The sequence below is a fragment of the Elephantulus edwardii genome, unplaced genomic scaffold, assembly GCF_000299155.1.
Source record: "Elephantulus edwardii isolate Elephantulus edwardi_28Jun2011 unplaced genomic scaffold, EleEdw1.0 scaffold00017, whole genome shotgun sequence".
Taxonomy (NCBI): Eukaryota; Metazoa; Chordata; class Mammalia; order Macroscelidea; family Macroscelididae; genus Elephantulus; species Elephantulus edwardii.
The window spans coordinates 20919175-20942709 of NW_006399767.1; the positions used below are offsets into that span (position 1 = coordinate 20919175).

The 23535-nt window shown below is 37.0% G+C and overlaps 1 protein-coding gene across 1 annotated transcript in view; it reads right to left on the minus strand.

Moving 5' to 3' along the window:
* Nucleotides 1-23535, minus strand: part of DNAH8 (dynein, axonemal, heavy chain 8) — a 555032-nt gene that overhangs the window by 436379 nt on the left and 95118 nt on the right. The window contains 5 exon segments of the mRNA XM_006882162.1: nucleotides 6873-7060; nucleotides 10337-10472; nucleotides 13212-13331; nucleotides 14377-14476; nucleotides 19014-19090. Coding sequence (XP_006882224.1) covers nucleotides 6873-7060; nucleotides 10337-10472; nucleotides 13212-13331; nucleotides 14377-14476; nucleotides 19014-19090 — 621 coding nt within the window.

The window sequence follows — 23535 nt, forward strand, 5'->3', positions numbered from 1 at the left end:
CATTATTTTTAATAGTAAAAACAACTCAAATATTTGTCAACTGATGGACAGATAAATAAACATGCCATCATACATACAATGAAATATTAAGGAATGAAGTGTTGATATATGCTACAGCATGGACGAATCATGAAATGTTACAGTGAGTGAAAAAAGACAGTCACAAAAGGTCACACAAAATATCATTCCATGTATGTTGGAAAAAGACATCATGCTTGGGAGAGTGTAGGGACAGCACAAGAGAGAAAGACCGTAGATGAGACAGATTGACACAGTAATTCGGGTAGGTGTGTCACAGACAGGGAGACTGGCTCACAATAGGGCAGGGTTCAGAGCTACTGTGCTTTGAGTTGCTATGAGTTGCAACCAACTCGACAGTATGTAACAATAACAATATGTGAAAAGTCCATTATACAAATCTACAGAAAAAGAAGGCAGTTTAGTGGCAGCCAGGGAGCTGGAGATTAATAGATTTGGGGTTTCTCTTAAAGGTGATGAAAATGATGAAATAATTGGGTGATGGTTGAATATTAAAAGTCACTGACACACTTTAAAAGAAAACTTGTGGTTTGAGTGAAAGTCTACAGGACATATTGATTTTCCATTCAACCACTCATTGATTGATACACTTTAAATGGGTGATCAGTAAGGTATGTAAATTTTCTCTCAATAAATCTATTCTTTTAAAAACTAATTCGGGGTGTGGGAAGGGAAGAAATTGTGCAGCAATGAAGGAATATATTTTTGCTTAAAGTGAATGGGGTGGGTAGGGAGGAAAATGTGCAACAATGAATTAATCAAAGTCCAACTTTTCTGTAAACTTTTGTTAAAATCACAATAAAAAAATAAATAAAATTACAATATGCTGAGTGAAATCTCTCAGTCACAAAAAGACAAATACTATATAATGCCACTTTTATAAAACAGGACTGACAGGGGGGTTAGAGAGAAACTAGAAAAGAGGGAATAAATAATGTACATGGCATTGAAACAGATGAGGGAGAGAACGCTGTAAAAGGAATATATGATTAGGTATTATTGGTATGACAAGAGTCCAGAATAAGAGCTGCATAGTAATGCGGTCTGGCAGTGGGGGGACTGTATAACAATGAAAACTTTTTTTCCAAAGAAAAAAGTGAACTCAGGGAGAAAGGAAGGCAGGGAGAAAAATGTGCCACAATGAATGAATGGAAATCTAAGCTCTTTATAAACTTACAATAAAATCTCAATTAAAAAAATAAAAATTCTTTTGTGATCTTTATGTTAATATTTTCACTTTTTCCCTGTTTCTTTTAATGTCACATATTAATATAATTGTCATTTTAAATTTATAATAATTTCTAACAAACTACATTTTTTAAATACTCCCTGATATTCTTGTTAGTTTTTAGAGGTTTTTTTATATTCACACTGTCTATATATCCACTCATGGATTTCAATTAAACCAAGAGATTTTATAATAGCATTTGAGAAGGAAAGATTCCAATTTACTGTTCTCTGCAAGAAACAGGAAAAGTCTTTTATTTAGTTATTGCATTATTGATTATATAAGGATCTAATATATTTTGCACTACTGTATTAACAGCTATTCCACTAACTTGGGTGTTTATCTTATAATTCCTATTTATGCTGTTTATTAAATCATAGGTTTTCCAAAGACCTATTATTTCAGAAGTGGATGGGCAATCCTTCTTTCTAGTCTATCTTATTTTGGATGCTTATCTGTAGAGTACTATCTGCAGTTTTCAATATGGACTGAAGCTCAACATCAAGAAAACAAAGATTCTCACCACTGCACCAATTGGCAGCACCATGAAAGATGAAGAAGAGACTGAGATTATTAACAATTTGAGTTTGGTTGAGTCCATAATTTACACTCTTGGCACCAGTAGCCAGGAAAACAAACAAACAAACAAAATTGGATGAGGAAAATTTGCTGTCAGGGACCTCTCCAGAGTGCTGAAGTGCAAAGATGCCAGTCTAGAGACTAAGGTGTACTTAATCCAGGCAATGGTCTTCACAATTACATGCTAGGCGTCAGAGAGCTGGACAATGACTTAGGATGACAGAAGAATTGAAGCCTTTGAGTTGTGTTGCTGGAGAAGAGTACTGAAAATACCGTGAACTGCCAAGAGAATAAACAGGTCTATCCTTGAGGCGATGAAATCATGTGGCTCCTTGGAGGCAAGGATTTGAGGCTCCGTCTCATACTTTTGGCATGTTGCCAGAAGGGATCAGTCTTTGGAGAAGGGCATCATGCTTAGAAGAGTGGAGGGACAATGCAGGAGAGGAAGACCCTGGATGAGATGGATTGACACAGTGAGTGGTGTAATGTCACTGGGTAGTGAGATTGGCTCAGGATAGGATAAGGTTCAGAGCTATTGTGCATAGGGTCGTGATGAGTTGCAAGTGACTCGATAAAACATAACACCACCACCATATTAAATTACATAATGTTTACTTTAATTTTGTTTGAGTTCTCATACATTCAAGTATGTTATTAAAACAGCATTCAATGAATGAATGGAAATCCAAATTCTCTGTAAATGTTCATTAAAATTATTTTTTAAAAAGTTATCATTACATACTTTTTTATTTTTTGTTTTGTATTTTTAATCTCTACTCCTTCATCCTTTCTATTCTGCTAGCTTAATAGTATTGTTTGCAACAACTGGTCAATTTGAGAATATTACTTTAGTGTCTCCTTACTAGGATTAATGTTGATGGTTGATTTTAAATGTGTGCCATTTTCTCTAGTACTATTTTTATGAGTTAGAATCATCTCTATGGCGATGAGTCTAGTATTAGAGGTTTTTAAGTAATGTAAAAATACAGAAACTTCTAAAGAATGAAATGAAAGTCAACCAGAATCTCATTAGCCAGTTTACATTTGGGCATTATTTCTTTTCAGTCTCTCAGGTGTACAGACTTATTTTACTAACTGAAGTGACATAATTTATACTATTTGTGCCTTGGTCTCTTCCTTTAATTTAGCCACATTGTAGAAAACTCTTTGTCAGCATCTTTTGAAAGTTACTTGATTTATTATGGAGCTGTATCATAAATATATTTAGCAGTTTCACTCTGAAAATAATTTTCTATTATATATAAGCATTCACTATTATAAATAATGTTGTAATGAAGATCTTTGTAGCTGGATCTCTTTATTGCCACTTATTTTCTCAGAATGTGTCTACATTCAGGGGTGTTTTTTTTCCAGTTTCATTTTGATTACTGAATAAGAAATTGATGCATGGCTGCACATGAGTATAATACTCAATATTATACTGTAAAACATCTTTCAAACCTTTCCCTGATGGACTTCCTGGAAATGACGAGCGATTTTTTTTCCCTAACATATAGTGGACACCATACACATTGTTAACTCTTACCAAGTCAGTCTCCACCTTAGGACATGCACAAAAGAATGAAACATTACCTGTTCTACTGCATTGTTATGCTCTGTTGGGTTCTTATTGGCTGATTTTCAAGAGTAGGTCACTAGTTCTTTCTTCCTAGTCTCTCTTAGCCTGGAAGCCCAATTGCATTACAGACACATGCAAGCTTCCACTGAAAGATGAGTAATGGCTGCATGGGAGGTACATCATCCAGAAGGCAAGCCTGAGCCTCCCATATGCAAGAAAGAATTCTACCACTGAACCCCCCTCTGCTCCATATTGACATTTCCATCTAACAACAACTCTTAAAAATAGTTCTCTATCTGTAAAACCCTGTATCTAGAATTGTCTTTGTTTTTAGCACTTTTAAAACATATTTCAGCACATGAATATAATGCAATTTATTTATGCTGTTATTTGCAATTCTAACCTTCTAGGAACAGTGCTTGAAAAAACATCCTTGCACTTGTACTTTTGCCTAAAGGGGCTCTGGTGGCATAGTCAGCAGGGAGCTGTGCTGCTAATCCAGAGGAGTGCTTCTTTGGCAATCTGAATCCACCCGTGGCTCTGAGGGACAAGGATGAGTAATCTTTTCTCTTGTGATTTACAGCCACTGAAAAGTCACCGGAGGATCAGCTATGAGTTGGTTCTAACTTGATAGCAATGAGGATTTTTTTTTACTATAATAATATTTGTCTGTATCTCAAAAATACACATCCACAGCCTTCCAAGAGAAAGAAAGCAAGGCTTAACCCAGTTTGCTGTTTCAACTGGCTTTCTTAGTAAACTCTGACATTATTTGTTGTCACATTTTCAAAAATATGCTTTGCTGTTGCTATGTGCCATCAAGTCACTTGTAACTCATAGTGACCTTTTGCCCATTAGGTCAATTGTCCTAACCTAAGCTAAATTGTCCTAACCTAAGCCGATCTTACTATCTCCAACAAACCTGCCCCTATTACCTCCATCACTGTGTCAATCCATCTCATCCAGAGTCTTTCTCTCCTGTGTTGTCCCTCCACCCTTCCAAGCATGATGTCCTTCTCCGAGGACTGGTCCCTCCTGGTAAGACACCTGAAGTATGTGAGACAGAGCTTCAAAATCTTTGCCTTCAAGGAGCAGCTTGTCTCTCCAGGACAGTCTTGTTTGTTTACTTAGTGCTCCAAAGTATGTTCAATACACTTCTGGCCAGCGCCACAACTCGAAAGCATCAATTCTTCCATCATCCTTAGTCATTGTGCAACTCTTTGATACATACCAATTGCAAAGACCACAGGGTGGATCAGGTGTACCTTAAGTCTCTAGACTGACATCTTTATACTTCAGCACTCTGGAGAGGTCCCTGACAGCTGATTTTCCTAACCCAATTGTTTTTTGATTTCTTGGCTGCTGGTGCCAAGAGTGTTGACTGTAGATCCAAGCAAGCTGAAACTGTTAACAATCTCAATCTTTTCTCCATCTATCACGAAGCTGCAAATTGGCTCAGTGATGAGAGTCTTTGTTTTCTTGATGTTGAATTCAATCCATAAGATTTAAATGTACTTTGATTTAATGTCTTTCAGCTCTGATGGTATAATACATAGCAAGCTGCACTGCTAACACAAAAGCCAAGAGTCTCCATCGATTAAAATCCAGCAGCTGTTCCAAGGGGAAAAGATAAGCAGTATCTTCTCATTAGGATTTACAGCCTCAGAGACCCTATGGAGCCTCTCTTTGTATGAGCTGGATGGGTGTTGTTATTGTTAGGTGCCATCAAGCCGAGTATGACTCACAGTGACCCTATGAACAAAAGACCTAAACCCTGTTCTATCCTTCACCATCCTCACACCTCCTGACACACAAGAGCCCACTGCAGCAGTCACCATGTCAATCCACCTGGTCAAGGGTCTTCCTCTCCTTCACCAACACTCCACCCTTCCTAACATCATGTCCTTCTCCAAAGGATAGCATCTCCTAGCAACATGCCCAAAGTATGTGAAGCAAAGCCTCATCATTCTTTCCTCCAAAGAGCACTCTGGCTGCATCCTTACCAAGACATATCTTTGAAGGGGTTTTTTTAGGCAATATTTAATGTTAACTTCTATTCACAATTTTCATTTTTTATCATTTTGCTCTACCTTGCTACTAAAATAATTGATAGAATGCCTCTTTTTAGCCGAAGGAATTGAAGAATCTTCTACACATGTCATTTATATGCATCCTACTTTATTAATTTCTATTAAGCTAGTTAAAAATATATTATAAAAATACAATTTGATTAATCCATAAAATTAGACACAGTGTTGTTCAAGGGCAGAATTCTTACCCTCCATACAAGAGATCTGGCTTTGATTGTCCAACAATGTACCAATGTGCCAGCTTTCACACTAAGAAAAGGAAGAAAGGCCTGGAGATATATTGTTTTGTTTTGTTTTGTTAATTAAAACCAGTCAGTAAAAACCCTATGGATCACCAAGGACTGATATGCAATCAGTGCATCAAGAAAAATGATGCAGTGATTTCTTTTCCCCTTCCCCTTTTTCTGCCCCTCTTCTTTCCTTTTTCTTCTGGACACTTACACATATCTTATTCAGTTATCCTCCTATTTTCACAATAGTGGCCTTATGCAATATTTGCCTCTATGTGACTGAGATATTCCACTCAGCAAAATGCTCTTGATAGCAGAGGCTAGAAGGGTGGAGGGTGGACTGAAATAACAGGAAAGGTTCAATGGGGGCTTGAAAAGACAGGGTCATGAAAAGGATAGAGCAGTAGTAACTAATTATATAAAACATAATGTATATGAATGATTGTATATAACACAAAGTACATGTACAAAAAAAGTATATAAGAATGACTATGTACAAACCAATATTAAAAAAAAGAAAAATTATGCAAAACAAGGCACTATTATATTTCACAGGGCAAGGAATTACCATAAATTAAGATCAACTCAACAGCTTCTCACAATAAAAACTATCAAAAAAATTATCATATTAAGATTACTACACTACAAAACCAAAGGCACACAGTTCGTATCCACCAGCTGCTCCTAGGAAAAAAGAAGTGCAATGCAATCTCCTTCTGTGTGATTTACTGCCGCTGCACACGCACTGGAGGTATGGGTCAGTTCCAACTTGACAGTACATAATAATATATTAGTTTATTATCTAAAATTTTACCTCTGATTTCTGGTAATTTTCTAATTTCTGCTTACCATCATCTTCTTTTCCCTTTACTTGCAAGTCAATATCTTAAAATTATCAAGAATTAACATAGCCAGAATTTTTTTCTAGATTAGGCTTGTGGTTCAAATGCACTAGCTGTTCTTTAGAATAACATTGGGCAGTCCCCTCCTATGCAATTCAGTGCTTCTGAAAAGTTCTGACTGAACTGTACATAACAACAACAATATCAGCACAGTTTCTGAGGTATATTCTATTGTCAAATTTTTTAACTCTACTAAAAATAATTAGAATACATAATTGATCTTACCTGCAAGTACAGTTTGTCTGCTTTCAGTTTACTTTCCAATTTTAGCAATTTCTTTGCCTGTTCTGGTACTTCCAACTTCATTTTTATCATGCACTTAGTTTCCCGTACAATTTCCAAAATTTTGGGATCAAAATTCACCAGCAACTTCCCTGTTTCTGGATGCCGCACAAGAAGTGTGGCTTGTAAAGCTAAAAATGAATGATTAGTGATACTGGTTATTAGGGATTTCATTGCTCCTTTCAATTCTATTTGATAGGGTTTCCATGTAAAGTGCTTAGACATAGCCTAGCATAGGGTAAGCACAGTGTAAATGTTAGTTATTATCATTACTGAAAAGATACAAAGCTGGAACATGAAGAGTGTCCTCAGAATATATATGGAAAATAGGAGAGATCTATCAAGCTGTAAGTGTCATAAGTGAGAATTATAGAGAGGGGACTTTGAGAAAGGAAGCCATTAATTTCTGCCTGGAGAATAGGGACAAGATTTATGGAGCAGGAGGAGGCAGTTTAGCTCTGTTCTTTGGAATCTGTGCAAACAAGGCAAAAAACCAGTAGGAACAAGTATACAGCATTGTAGAAGCAAAACAGAATATGTCCCTGGTTTCATTTCCGGTATTAAAAATTCTTCTCTGCCCTTTTCCATAATGAAAACTTTAAGCTTCTCTTGGTACAACAAGAGTGTTGATTCACTGGCATGTTTTCATTAGAATTCGCTAGGTCCTGTCATACACCACATCATCCAGAATGAGCCAGTCTACTCAAAGCTATTAGTGCTTCAACTAACAGTTACTAGGTATCAGTTGAGGACAACATCCTGAAGGATTGGAACACCATCCTCCAGGCTGAAGTACGATATTACCCGTATGTATCCTCAAAAAGCTAACATATACTGATCCTGGCATCAAGAGGCAGAAGTAGGAGTACCCCCTCATACATCAGTGGCCTGCTCATAGCACTTCTTTGCTCTGCAGAAGGGAAAATCCAAGTTTGGGAGGGAGGAACAATTCTATGAAACCTAAAGCTTTGGCACCACTTGGATTTCTCATATGAAGGCCACAGCTGAAGAAAAGATACTGCAGGGACAATCAACCTTCATTGTCATAAAGAGGTAAGATTGCTCTGTTCTGTGAAGATAGAAGAATGTCTGTGGAGGTCCACTCAGGTATCTCTTGATATTTTCATGACCAGTGAGAATAACCAACTTCAGCAACTAGGGCCTAACACAAAAGAGATAACTGCTAAGCCTCTCAGGAATGACGGTCTGGGTCACTCCAGCAGATAAGCAACATAGACTAGTGATGTGCTCCATCCAATGCATGGGCAATCTTGAATGGGTGTTGGGAGAAGGGACATAATAAACAAAAATTATGATCTCAGATTGCAGCAGTGGAAATGAAAGGTTTTGTGTTTCTGAGTGAAATAAGCCAGACACACACTGTATGAATCAACTGTTATTTTAAAAGCTACAGAAAAGTATACAAACAGAAAGAAATGTTCTTTAATGATTGCCAGGTATTGGTAGGGAGTAGAAAAGGAAGAAAATTTTGTAATTAATACCTCTATAGAAAAAGTTGATGGTAAAGTTTCATCTTTGGATATGTTGTCAGAAGGTGTCAGTCCTTGGAAAAAAACATCATAATGGCAAAGGTGAAGAGTCAGAGAAGACTCTCAGAGAGATGGCCTGACACAGTGACTGTAACAAGGGCTCAAGCATATCCAAGATGGTGAAAATGGCACAGGATAGGGCATGGCTCAACTCTATTGTTTACAGGGTTTCTAGTTGACTCAGTTGCACCAAACAAGAACATCAGGAAGAGTAGAAAAAATTAAAATGACAGAAAGTTGTGGTTTTGTTGTTTTAATGGATAATTATATCTGGATGTAGTGAAAATAAAATAAAATTTAAAAGATAAAAACTTAAAAGAAAACACAGATTTTGTGTCTCTGAACTGCAGGGCTTTGGGTTTGAAGCAGAAACAAAACTGATAATAGTTTACAGAATCAGAAAGTAAAGGGGAGACATGTTCTGGCCTCTCTCTACTTCCTGAGTAGAACCTAGAAAAGCAGCTAAGACCTCATGCTACTCTCTCATTTAAGCAAGTACAAGAGCAGAAGACATGTCCCTTGGGAGGTTAGAAAGAAGACTAGTGAGATCTTTACAGGATGTTTTGTATTCTAAAAGATAATACAGAGGAGTAGAATGTCTCTCACTCAACAAAGTTAAATAGATGCATTGCAAAGAGCTATAATTAAGAGTTTAAGGATAACATTATGAATAAGAACTTAAGGCTAAATTTACGATTATGAACTTAAGGTTAAGATGGGACAAAGCAAGACACTGAGCAGAACAGTGTGGGCACTGAGTCCACATGAAAACAATAATGTGCCAGATGATAAAAGATGGCTAAGAGTCTTCCCTTACCTCACACCTAACTCTGCCCTAAACGAGAAGAGACTGAGATTGTAAACAGCTTCAACTTGTTTGGTCCCACAATCAATACTCTTGGTACCAGAAGCCAGGAAATCAAAAGAAGAATTGGATTAGGAAAATTTGCTGTCAGGGACCTTTCCAGAGTACTGAAGAGCAATGATGTCAGTCTAGAGACTAAGGTGTGCCTGATCCAGGCTATGGTCTTCACAATTATTTGCTATGCATCAGAAATATAAACAATGAATAAGGATGATAGAAGAATCGATGCCTTTGCACTGGAGAAGAATACTGAATATACCATTGACTACAAAAAGAACAAACAGGTTTGTCCTAGAGAGGGTGTAACCAGGCTGCTACTTAGAGGCAAAGATTTTAAAGCTCCACCTCACATACTTTGGGCATGTTGCAAGGAGGGGCCAGTCCTTAGAGGAGGAAATTATGATTGGAAGGGTAGAGGGACAGTACAATGAGATGAATTGACTCAGTGACTGGGGTAATGGGGGTAGGTGTGTCGAAGACAATAAAATTAGATCAAGACAGAGCAGAATTCAGAGCTGTTGTACAAAGAGTCATTATTAGCAGCAAGTGACTCAAAGGCACATAACAACAACAAAATATTCTTTTATTAATTCACTAGAGTTCAAAATTGAAATTAAGTTCAATTGTTGGAGAATAAAGAAAAGAAAGACAGGATGGAGAAAGGAAGGGTAATGTATTCCCACAATTGAGGTTGAGTTTCAAATCTGTAACATGATAGAATTGAACACGAAAACTTCCATATACTTAGGGAGAAGTATTTATGAAGAATTTGGATACCTTTAAATGTTCTTGGGGTTTTTTTCCCAAGAGAAAATAAAAATTTATGTCAGCTTTAAAGCCATGCCTATTTTTATTTATAAAATCAGAATCTTTTTCATAACAAAAACCAAATAATGTTATCATTTCCTAATCTAAATTTTATGTAACAAATTCCCCAGATCGGCAAGATAACTGAAAACCACCTACCACCCACTTTTCAGCTTCATACATACCATACTGTAGCTGTGAAATCTCTTTGACCCAGGCCGTGTGATAGACCACCTCAAATTCCACCAAGACATAGGAAATTCTGTTATACTGGCGAATGACAGCTTTACCTTCTACACTTGATAAAATGTCCGAGTTTTTCTGTTTTTAGAAGGAAAAAAGACTTAAGAAGTTTTACTAGCTATTTTTATATCCAAATCTTAAAACTGTTATTATTTTAATATGAGTAAACCAAGTGAGGTGAAATTGCCCATCCTTGCCTCTAAGAAACACTCTAATTGCACTTCCTTCAAGGCAGATTTGGGGTTTGGGGCAGTCACTGGGTTATTAAATACCCTTTACTAACACATTTCTTCTTCTTAAGTCTTCCTTACTCACTGTCCAAATTTCAGTTGTATAGGAGGCAACAAAAAGCATGAAAGCTTTAATCAAGTTCACCTTAATATTTAAACTGTCATTCTTGTTCTTTAGCTTTGTGGAGTGGTCCTTGACAACAGATTCCCCTAATGCAACAAATTTTTTGATTTCTTGACTATTGCTTCAATTATTGGTCTTCATTATGGAACCAAATAAAATTGTTAAAACAAAACAAAAAAACCCAAAACTTTTAAATGACAGCAAATAATTATGCTATCACTTAAGGACACCCCCACCCCACCCCCACCCCCCCGCTCAGAGATGAAGAAGGCCATACAAGCTACAAACAGAAGAAAGGAACATTAGTAGTAGAAAAGGAATATAAGTAAGAAAAGATTAGAAAAGAGAGAGCTCTAGACTGTCAATCAGCTTCAAGCATTGAGAGGCTCCTCTTCAAATTCTTTATTCTTTCTCTCTCTTCTGGATAAGATCTATTGGCTGAGTTCCCTTAAATTGTGATCTCCTGAGAAGAGCCTTGGTGGTATAAAGTTAAAATGCTTGACTGCTCATCAAAAGGTCAACAGTTCAAACCTACAGGCCAGTCACTCTGGGCAGTCTGTTTCCACAAAGGTTAGAGTCTTGGAAACACTGTGGGACAGTACTACTCTGTCTTATATGCTATCTATGGGTCAGAATCTCTTCAGTGGAAATGAGTTTGGTGTTGATGATCTCTTGAATATTAGGGCAAATTCCTAAATCTCAATCAAAAAAGAAAGTGACTATGTTCAAATGGAAAGAAAGAAAAAAAAGCAACTTGAAAGTTTTAGGTTTCAATTCATATATGTCACACAGGGCACTCTCTCTGCTTTGCCATTACAGTCAATCAGCAATCAAGCCCTCACCCTAGCTCTCAAGCCAGAGTTTTTATGAATTTATTTCTTTTGCAGAATTCAGAGCAATGAAATAAAAGATTGCTGCAAAGGAAAACAACAGAATAATAATGCTTCTTCTTGTTGTGTACTGTTGAGTTGGAGCCAATCCGTAGGTGACCCCCTCCATCAGGTTTTCAGAGGAAGTTAATCACATGGAAGAGAAGTGTCAATTTTTCTCCCACAGAGCAGCTGGTAGATTCGAACTACATGCCATTGGGATTGTAGCACAGTTTCTTATCACTAGGCCACCAGAGCTCCTTAATAATGCTTTGATAATACAATGCAAATAAGTTTTTTCCAAGACTATGGAGTTGTAGCTATTTTGCACTAGTCTTAGGCATAACAAACAAAACCAAATCTCTTAAAGAAAAAACAAAAAAGGCAAACTTGGGAGTTTGAGAATGCTAGCTTCCGTGGCTTAGAGGTAAAGAATTCCACTGCAAATCCCTTGATTACCTTTGAGTCAAACATGACTCATAGCGACCCTATAAACAAAAGGCCTGAAGCCCCTGTACAACTATCAGCATTTATCAAAGTTCATAGATTTTCTGAATGTAATTTGCTTAGGAAGAGGATGCCACTCCTGTACACTATTCAAATACTCCAGCTGCTCCCCAGGAGTAAAGATGGCCAGTCTCCTCACTTTTGATTTACTGCTTCTGAAAACCTGCGAGAGGGTCAGCTGTGAGTTGATTCCCAACTTGATGGTACAAAATAACACCAGGGAGCTCTGGAGGCTGAATGGTAAGACATTTAATGATCAACCCAAAGGCGCTCAGTTTCAAATCCACCAGCTGCACTACAAGATGGGCAATCAACTCCTGTGCAACTTACTACCTCTGAAAACCTGCTGGAGGGTCAGCTATGAGGCAGTTCTGACTTGATGACACATAACAATAACAACAATAGGGTCTAAGAAAACCCTGGTGTTTTAGAAATCTAGTCATCTTAAGAACATTAAAAGTAAACATGACCTATTTTGCTTTGCTTTAGAAGCCCTGGTGGCAGAGTGGTTAAGCAGCTTAGCTGCCAGTCAAAATGCCAGTGAATCAAATCCACCGAGTGCTCTGTGGGAGGATGTGGCTGTCTGCTTCCATAAAGATTTATAGTCTTAAAAGTCTAAGGGAATAGCTCTATTTCTTGGAGGGTCACCAGGTATCAGAATCAACCCAATAGTATTAGACTTTGAAGCAGGGAAGTTGGTTTGTTTAAATTTTTTTGTTGTGTTTTGTCTTAGTTCTCAGTTGTTCATACAGAAATAATATTCATCATGATCAAATATTTATCAATGACCTATGTGTCCACAGAAGGAGCAAGCTTCCGTCCTAGATCTACACTTGGTTTTCATAACAGTTATTTTAAAAATCTTTTAATAAAGTGTCCTGGGTCCTCAAAAGACAATTGTAATTAAACTGGCTGGTTTATCCAATGAAAGAATTATCTTAATCTATTTCGAACATATTTCTAAATTTTCTTTGCTTGGTAACTGTTCTTGCTCTATTTTATTGAGCACAGATGTTACAAAATAAAATATATTTCTTGTATGACAACTAATATAATTCATGCATTAGGGTTTTAATTATTGGCTTACAAAGAAGTAGTCGATGGGCTCACTTATCCGGCGGTAGAGCTGCCGCACCCAAAGTATTTTCCCCGCTATAGGAGGCATGTTGCGAGCAAGAGGGGGATCATCTTTCTGAGAATGATAAAGCTGTAAGTGAAAAACTGGTGTTACTGTTTGAGATCCTGTACATTGAGATGGCTAAAACTCTACAGCTATATTTATATCTATTTTCCACATTTTATTTTTATTGGTTTTCATTCAGTCACTCATACACATTTCATTTTCTACAATAATTACAATTGTACAATGCCATCACTTACAACATCCTCTCTAAACTTTCTTCTCTTTCCCTTCACCTTGCCCATCTATTTGCTTATCTATGCTCCTCTCCTTCCCCTCCCATCTCCACCAGTCAATCCTTCACAATTGTTTCTCTTTTATCTCATTCTCTCACCCCCACCTCTCATACCTGCCAATCCAATCAGTCATGGGTCAATAAGCATATGAACATACTTCCGAGAGGCTAAGAAACCAGGATAGTTAAATATACCTCATTTAATTATCTCTTATTTCTTATTATGTGTCTTCACCCCACCCCAAAATGTTGCTTTATTAGTGATATACTCAAATAATAGAGGCAAAGATTAAATCCTGGGACTTCTTGGTTATTTAGCCAGTAATCCAATGCTCTCTGAATATGACACCATTTTTGTTGTCTTATTGCCCTAGAATATAAACTCATTCTATCCTTATCCTGGTTCCTTTTCCCAAAATTCCTGCTCCTGCTCCTCCTTGCTCTAAAGACCACCCCTTATGTCTCTACATAAAATATCTTGTCCCTTCTTCACCTATCATTTTTTATCTTGCCTTTAGCCTAAGTTTTAAAGAGGTATTCAAATGAAGGAGCATTACATCTTCCAAAATATTCTCCAAAGCCACATTTCTAAATATAAAAGTACTAACTGAAATGAGTCTTGGAACAGGCAAACAGATATCGTGGCACAAATGCAGCAAAGAGGCATAAATATGATTGTGTAGAGGTACACCTGGGCTTCCTATAAATACAGGGGTGCTTAAAAGGTACTTAGCAGTGAACAGAATACTCTGGAAAGCTTGGCGCAAGATAACGTTGCAAATAATTTCAGATTTCTTTTGCTTTTTATATTACTCTACTGATAAACACAGCACTTGCCTTCTTTGTAGCTTCAAGTTCTGCTACATAGAACTGAAGAATCCGTTCAATAGTGCGGTTTATTTCTAATTTAAGACAAGGAATGTTCAGCTTCTCGAACCTAAAAGTAATTGAAGGCTGAATAATTAATGAGTAAACAACAAATTCACTTACAAATTGTCATAGAACTAAATAACCATTCATTCATTTGAGAAATATTTACACACAGAATGAATGCATTATGCCAGAACACAATTATGAACCAGACAAGTGTGGTCCCTGCACAATGCCTTATAGAAAAAGGTAGATATCAAACAAAGATTATGTAAATAATTATTTAAACTACAAGGATGCTGGAAACACATATACATAAACAAGGAAGCTAGCTAAGTATGGTGAATCAAGAATGGCTTACCTGATAAAATTTTTTAAAATTATTAATTTCAATGAAAATTTACAGAGACTTTGGATTTCCATTCATTCATTGTTGCACATTTCTCCCCTTCCAACCCTCCCCCCTAGTACACTACCCTCTTGGAAAAGTAAAAGAAAAATTCTTTCATTGTTTTACAAACCCTCCCCCCAGGTCCACTCCACTATGCAGCCTTCGCTCTGGACTCCTCCTGTCATGACAAAAATACCTAATAACATATCCCTCTTAAACAGTTTTCTCCCTCATCTGTTTCAATGCAGTATAAGTTATTTATCCCATCTTTCTCAGTCTCCCCTGAACCCTGAAGTCAGGCCCGTTTTACAACAGTGGCACCATGCAGTATTTGTTCTTTTGTGATTCACTAAATATAATGTCCTCCAGGGTCACCCATTTTGAATAATATTGCATGAGTTCCTTGTTTCTCAATGAAGCATAGTATTTTATTGTGTGAATATACCACAGCTTCTCTATCCATTCATTTGCTGATGAGCACTTAGTTTGTTTCCAACTCCTTGCTACTGTGAACAAAGCCACGATAAACATGGGTGTGCATATATCTGCTTGGATGTCAGTTATGGTCTCTTTGGTGTATTTTCCCAGTAGTGGAATTGCTGGATCAAATGGTATCTCTATTTGCAACTTTTTGAAAAAGGGCCATACCACCTTCCACAGTGGTTGCACTGTTTTACATGTCCACCAAGAATGAATAAGGGTTCCCGTTTCTCCACAACCTCGCCAGCATTTAATGCTTGCTGTTGTGTTAAATTTTGCTATTGTGACTGGGGTGAGATGATATCTCATAGTTGTTTTGATTTTTATCTCTCTTAGAGCTAGGGATTTTGAGCATTTCTTCATGTGCTTGTTAGCACATTCACCTCTCAGATGAGCAAACATTCTAACCTAACTGGTCAGCGTTTTGATAGAGAGGCAGACAAACTGTCACAGGCCAGATATTTTGCCTCCACTTACCACCGCAGCCTTTGTATAGTCAATGAAACACAGATATAGAATGGGAATCCTAGAATAACTAATTGTGCTCATGTAAAAACTACTTGGACCAACAAACATTCACTAGAACAGAGCAAGGATACACTGCAAAGATACATACAAAATCACGAAAGGTGTGCATCAGAAATGCAGCCTGTCTCCATTCCTTTTCAATCTATAAGCAAAACAGATCATTCAGAAGGCTGGGCTTTATGAGGATGAATGTGGCATTAGAATTGGAGGAAGACTCATCAACAACCTGCATTATGCAGAGGAGGACCTGAGGCATTTGCTGCAGAAGGTCCAGGACTGTAGTCTTCAATATGGATTGAAGTTCAACATTAAGAAAACAAAGATTCTCACCATTGGGATAATTAGTAGCACCATGATAGACGGAGAAAAGGTTGAGGTTGTTAACAATCTCAGCTTGCTTGGTTGCACAATCAATACTCTTGGCACTAACATCCAGGAATTCAAAACACAAATGGCATTAGGAAAATGTTGTCAGGGATCTCTCCAAAATGCAATGATGTAAAATACTATCTAACATGGGAAAGTCTAGAGAGTATTATATGGAATGAAATAACTCAGTCTCATAAGGACAAATACTGCATAGGCCCATTATTTTAAAAATAGAAGGAGCAAGATAAGTAAAAATGTTCAAAAAAGGAAAGAGAAAAGGAGAAGGGAAGAGTAAAAGGAGAAGAAAGGAAATAACTAGGGCAGTAGAGGTTCATGGGCAGATGAGAGGTGAAGGAAAAGGAATCTATGAGGACTTGAAAATATGGGGTGATAATAGGCATAGACCAATAGTAATTATTTAAAATATAATGTATATTAATAATTATATAAAGCACAATGTACATGAATATGATTGTATGCAAACCAATAAAACAATTGGCAATGATGAAGTAAAATTATCTCTATTTGTAGATGATATGTTCCTACACATAGAAAATTCCAAGTACTCAGTAGGAAAATTACTGGATCTAACTGACCAATTGAACAAAGTGGCAGGGTATAAGATAAACATACAAAAGTCAGTCAGGTTTCTCTATGTTGTTGTAATGTTTCATCAAGTTGAAAGTGAATAATAGCTGACCCTCCAGTGTGTTTTCAAAGGCAACAGATCACAAGAGAGGAGAACAACTTCTTTCGCCTGCAAATGGGCTGGTGGATTTGAACTATGTGCCTTTGAGTTGGCAGTGCAACTCTTTACTACTAGGTCAACAGAGCTGTATGGGAAGAAGGAGAATAATGAGAAGGAAATAAGGAAGTCAGTGTAATTTACTATAACCTTTGAAAATATGAAATATTTAATAATAACCTAACAAGATACAAACTACACAAAGCAAACTATAAGATACTACTACAAGAAACCAAAAGAGATCTACCATATACCATGATTAATGTATCACATACATAGATTGGAAAACTTAACATTGCAAAAAATAAAATTTATGAACAAATATAATGCAATCCTAATTCAAGTTCATATCACCTTTCTTCAGTGACACTGACAAAATGATTTTACCAACTTTATAAAGAAAGGAAAGAGACCCCAAATAAATGAAGAGAAGTGAAAGTAGATGGCCTTACACTTCCTTATCTTAAACTTACTACACAATCACAATAGTCAAAGCAGATTAGTGTTGATACTGCAACAGATACAAAGAACAATATAATAAAATAAAGAATCAGAAAATAAATGTATCCACTTATGGAGAGATGATCTTTGACAAAGGGATGTAGTCCATTAGGTGAGAGAAAAGACAGCTCTTTTACAAATGGTATGTCAAAACTGGTTATCTAGTTGTAGAAAACGTAAAAAAACTCATTTTACATTATAAGGGAAAAAGCTGACTCAAGATGGACCAGAAAATCTAGGCATAAAACCTAAATCTATGAATTTTCAGAAGCCCTAATAGACGGCATGAGAGATTATCAAATATAACCTAATAGGCACAATATGCAAACAAATAACTAGATGATTGAGATTTCCTATAAATTAAATCCAGTGTGTATCTAAACACTTTCCCAAAGGATTAAGAAGAGAATCTGTAGACTGGGAAAAAAATATTAAGCAATGATTTATTTAACAAAGAACAAAACTCTAAAGTTTGTAGCAAATTTCAACACCCCAACAAAAAGCCCACCCAACTACAAAGCGAGCCAAAGGCGTGAAAAGACACTTCACCAAAGAAAATATTCAAATGGCAAACAAACACATGATGAAATGCTAGCTATTAGAGAAGTATAAAAGTAAAACAACAATGGGATATCATTTCATCCTAGCAACAATAGCAAAGTTCAATAAAACAGTAAATAACAAATTCAAGGATATGGAGAGATAAGAACTCTCATACATTGCTGATGGGACTGTGAAGTGGTGCAACTACAATGGAAAGTAGGCTGATACTTCCTCAGAGAGTTGGGAACAGAAATATCATATGATCTAGTAATCCCACTAGTAAATATATATCCTAAAGAAATAGGAGCTGCAACATGAACAGATACTCCATACTTAAGTTCATTGGAGCATTACTTACAATAAATTCCATTTTTTAAATTTATATATAGCAAATGCAAAAAAGTTGGAAACAATCCAAGTGTCCATCAGTGGATGGATAAAGAAACTGTTAAGTTTGCACAATGCACAACGATGCAATTCTTAAAAAAAAAAATCATTAAAATTCCCAAAACACTGCATAGCATAAATGCATCTATCTAGAAGAAAATATACTAAGTGAAATAAGTCTGTGTCAAAAGGACAAATATGGAATACTTCCACTATTCTAAAAAGCCAGGAAAATGTTTACACAGAATCATTCTTAGACGGTAATTAGACTTGGGAAAGTAAAGCAAAGGGAACAAAATTATTAAATAGAAAATAGACATAAAAATATGAGTGAAGGGAAAGGTACTATTTAATAGAGTGAGCTTCATAATATCACCAAGGAAAGGAAAGACAGAATGATATAGAAGGATAAATGGAAATCAGAATTATGGGGAGGAAGTTAAAAAAAGTGTGATCACATTGCAGATTTTGAAACTAATATTATTTAAAAAAACATATATGCATGGTTGAATGAAAAATTAGTTTTGTAAATCTTCTCTTAAATAATAATTAAAAGTGGAAAATAAATAAATCTTGAAAACAAAACGTCTTACTTGAAATTACATTTTGATAGGAAGTTATTACATCTAAATATTATATTCCTTAAAACATTATATATACCGTTGAAGGAGTTGAAGTGCCTGCTGAGATGATAAGATTTTTCCAAAAGAACTGTTCATAAATGTCTGTATTTGTACCTAAAAGAAAACATTAATATTTAAATGGCTATTTGTATTAATGAGATTTCTCAATAGTTTAACGATTAATGACTTTCCTACAGAATTAAAACTGCATTACAAATGTCCCCTATGTAAACATCATGTCCTGCTCTGTCCAATATGGTAACTCTTAGCAAGGGGGCCATTGAGCACTTGAAATGTCACTACTTAAAAGTGAGAGGTACATTTAATGTGCCCTATGAGGACAAAATATACAGTGAATTTCAAATATTTCAATAGTAAAATATGAAAATTATTTATATTTATGACATGATGAAAAGACAATTTTTTTTCTCTGATATCTTGGATTGAACGACACTTTCTCTTGTTTCTTTTTATTTTCATTTACGCGGCTACTAGAGAAAGTAAAGTTACTGATGGTGGTCTGCACTTTTGAATCACTGTTTATTGGATATTGATGACCTAAAGAATTAATAACACGAGAAACATCTCTTAGCAGGTTACTTTGGGAAACACCAAAGTTTCAAGTATGCTAACAGAGTAAGGTATAAACATTCAGGATCAAAAGGACCAACTTCTGATGCTCTCAGAAACTTCACTGCCGCTGATAAGGAAACCTAAAAGAAACTCTGGTGGCTTCATGGTAAGGGGATGCACTGCCAACAAAAAGACATGTGGTTCAAATTGACCAAGCTGCTCAGTAGGAAAAGGATGAGTAATCTGATCCGAGATTTACTACCTCTGAAAATTTGCTAGAGGGTCAGCTGTGAATTAGTTTCAACTCAATGGTAAACAACAAGAAAGAAAAAAAGTTCCTCCCAAGACTCTTGCCATCCCAAATAGTGAGCTTCAAAATCCATGTACCAACTGAGTAGACCTAACCTTTACTTTTTAGATCCATAATGATATGGTCTAATAATACCACATCTACCAATCAAACACTGTAAAAGGAAAGACAACTAAAACAATGATTACCTAAAGTAATTTAGGTACTGAGAAGTCAGTATAACCTTTAATCTTACTGTTTGTGTTGCTGTGTGCCATCCAGCTGACTACAAACCAAAGCAATTCTATGAACAATGGCTCTGAACCTTATCCTGAAATACCTCACTATCTCTGACACGCCTGACCCCACTGCCACACATCAATTCATCTCATTAAGGCTCTTCCTCTCCTGCACTGACCCTCTATACTTGCAAGCATTATATCCTTCTCCAAGGACTTGTCCGTCCTGGCAACATGTCCAAAGTATGTGAGATGGAGCTTCAAAATTCTTGTCTGCAAGGAGCAACCTGGTTTCACCCTTTCTGGGAGAGACTTGTTTGTTCTCTTGGCAGGCCATGGTATGTTCAAGACTCTTCTCCAGCACTACACCTTGAAGGCACAAATTCTTCTTTTGTCATCCTTATTCATTGTCCAGCTCTCAGATGCATAACAAGCAGCTGAGAAGATCATAGCCTGGATGAGACACACCTTAGTATCTAAACTGATTTTGTTGCTCTTTCGCCCTCAGGAGAGGACCTTGACAGATTTTCCCAATCAAAAGTGTCTTCTGCTTCTCTAAAGCTAGTGCCAAGAATGCTAATTGTGGACCCAAGCAAGATGAAATCATTAACAACCTCAATTTCTTATCCATTTACCCTGATACTACTTATTGGTCCAATTAGGAGAATCTTTGTTGTTTTTTGTTTGTTTGGTTGGTTAGTTGGTTTTTTGGTGTTTTTTAATAATTATTATTTTGTGTGTATATACTGTTAAATCAGATCTGTCTGGCACAGGAGGAGATTGCCTCTCCTTCTCCAGCATAGCATCTGGTAGATTCAAACCGTGTTCCTCTGGAATTGCCATGCAGCTTCTTGCCATTAGGCCTCCAGAACTCCCTAAATCCTTGTTTTCTTGGTACTGAGATGCAATTCAAGGCTGTAGACCTTGACCTTCTTCAGGTAACACCTCAAATCTCCCTGATTTTTGTGAGCAAGGTTATGTCATCTACATAATGCATGTTGTTGATGAGTCTTCTTCCAATCCTGATGCCACATTCTTCTTCATAAAGTCCAGACTCTCAATTGATCTGTTCTGTATATAGATTGAAAAGATATGAAGAAAGGTTACATCCTTGGAACACTTCTTTCTTGATTTTGAATCATGCAGTGTTTCCTTGCTCTGTTCTGACAATAGCTTTCTGGCATAGGTATAGATTTTGCATGAGCAAAATCAAATGTTCTGTGATTCCCATTCTCAATGTTAGTAAAAATTTGTTGTGAACCACACAGTCAAATGCTTTTGCATGGTTAATAAAACACAAATAGACATTTTTCTGATGCTCTCTGCTTTCAGTCAAGATCCACTGGCAAGAGAGAAAGGCTCCTCCATTTGAGAATCCCAGCTGCTACTGGGCAATCCCAGGGACCAAAGAAGACAATAGTTTAGCAGAGGGAACCACATTTCAGGTGAGAGACTGACTTTCACAGTTAGCATGCTGAAGTATCATTGAGAAAGCTGTCATCAAGACCCTGGACAGAAACTGCTTAAATTGAAGCACCTCATAGCATGACTCCACAAAGTAATGCAATAGACTTTAGGAGACCGGATTACAGTAAGGAGAGATTCCTGTAGGCCTGCCTTGCAGATCACAGAGGATCTGTAGGATTTTATGAAAGCCAAACTTTCCTCTCCACAGGACCAGAAAGGAATCAGACTAGAGGGAGTTGCCCCCCCCCATACACTGAACATTTATTTGAAGCTGGTATATAATCAATAAAATCCTACCAACAATCTATACAGGGACAATAGAAACTGCCTAACAAATATCAAGATAAACTTCACATAAGAGGAAGACCCTTAATGAGATGTATTGATTCAGTCACTGGGATAATGGGGATAGGTGTGTCAGAGACAGTAAGGTCAACAAGAGATAGAGCAGGGTTTAGGGCTGTTGTACATAGAGTTGCTAAGCGTCACAGGTGACTCAACAGCACATAACAACAACAACGTCCAAAAATTAGCCGGGAGCATCAAACATTGTGACAAAATAAATTAAGCCTTCTCTAAAAAAAGGCACATCAGTCACTAAAGCCAAGCTTTACCAAAGCCACAAGTCTATTTCTTCCAGTTGATTAGTTAAGTACCTGTCTTAAAAATTACTTAGTGGGGGAATGGGGGATTGTATAATAATGAAAGAATTTTTTCTTTCAAAGAGAAAAACAAAATAGGGGAGATAGGTGGGCAGGGAGGAAAATGTGCAATAATGAATGAATGGGGAGAAATAATTAAATGGAAAGACTATGCTATAAAAATATGTATGTTAACATTTTTTAAAAATCATTAATTTAAAAAATTACTTAGTATGCCCTGGACTGCTATCCTGCTGGGAGCAACAGACCATGGCCCCACTGTCTGGAGGCGCTGATCCAGGCCCCTTCATCTGGAGGCCCCTTGCTCCGCCTACTGGACCCTTCAAATTCACTGCCTGGAGGACCTGGCCCTTCTGCCTGGATGCCCCAGCCCGTCTCCTGGATACCTTGGTCTGGCCACCTGAAGGGCCTGGCCCTGCTATCTGGAGGACAACCCACTGCCACCCCCTGAACTGCTCTAGGGACACGAATATCATCGTTGAAGCCATTTCTTCCCCTCTCATTTCAACAAACAGATGCTGTCCTGCATATGCTCACCAGGTTGCACCAAGAAATATGGAGGACAACTACCTAGCCAGATGACTGAAAGAGATCTAGATTTATTCCTATTCCAAAAAAAAAGAGATGACCTGACAGAGTGTGGAAATTATCATACAATATCATGCATATCACACACAAGCAAAATTCTGCTGAAGACTATCCAGAAATGACTGGAACAGTACATTGACAGAGAACTACCAGAAATACAAGCTGGGTTTAGAAGAGGTCATGGCACTAGAGACATTACCAACAATATCAAATGAATCTTGGCAGAGAGCAAAGAGTACTGGAGGGTATCTATCTGTATTTCATTGCGTATGCAAAGGCATTTGGCTGTTTAGATTACAACAAATTAAGGGTTACCTTCAGGAGAATGGGAATCCCAGAATACTTGATTATGCTTATGCAAAACTTATACTTGGACCAGAAAACAGTTCTCAGAACAGAGCAGGGAAACACTACATGGTTCAAAATAAAGAAGGGAGTATGTCAAGGATATGTCCTTTCTCCATACCTTTTCTATCTATATTCAGAACAGATCATCTGAGAGGCTGGGCTTTATGAGAAGGATTGGAGGAAGACTCGTCAACATCCTATGTTATGCAGCTGATAAAACCTTGCTTGCTTATACTGAGGAGGACCTGAAGTGCTTGCTGCAGAAGGTCAAGAAATGTAGTTTTCAATATGGATTGAAGCTCAACATCAAAAAAACAAAGATTCTCACCACTGGGCCAATTGGCAGAACTAAGATGACTACAGAAGAGATCGAGGTTGTTAACAGTTACATCT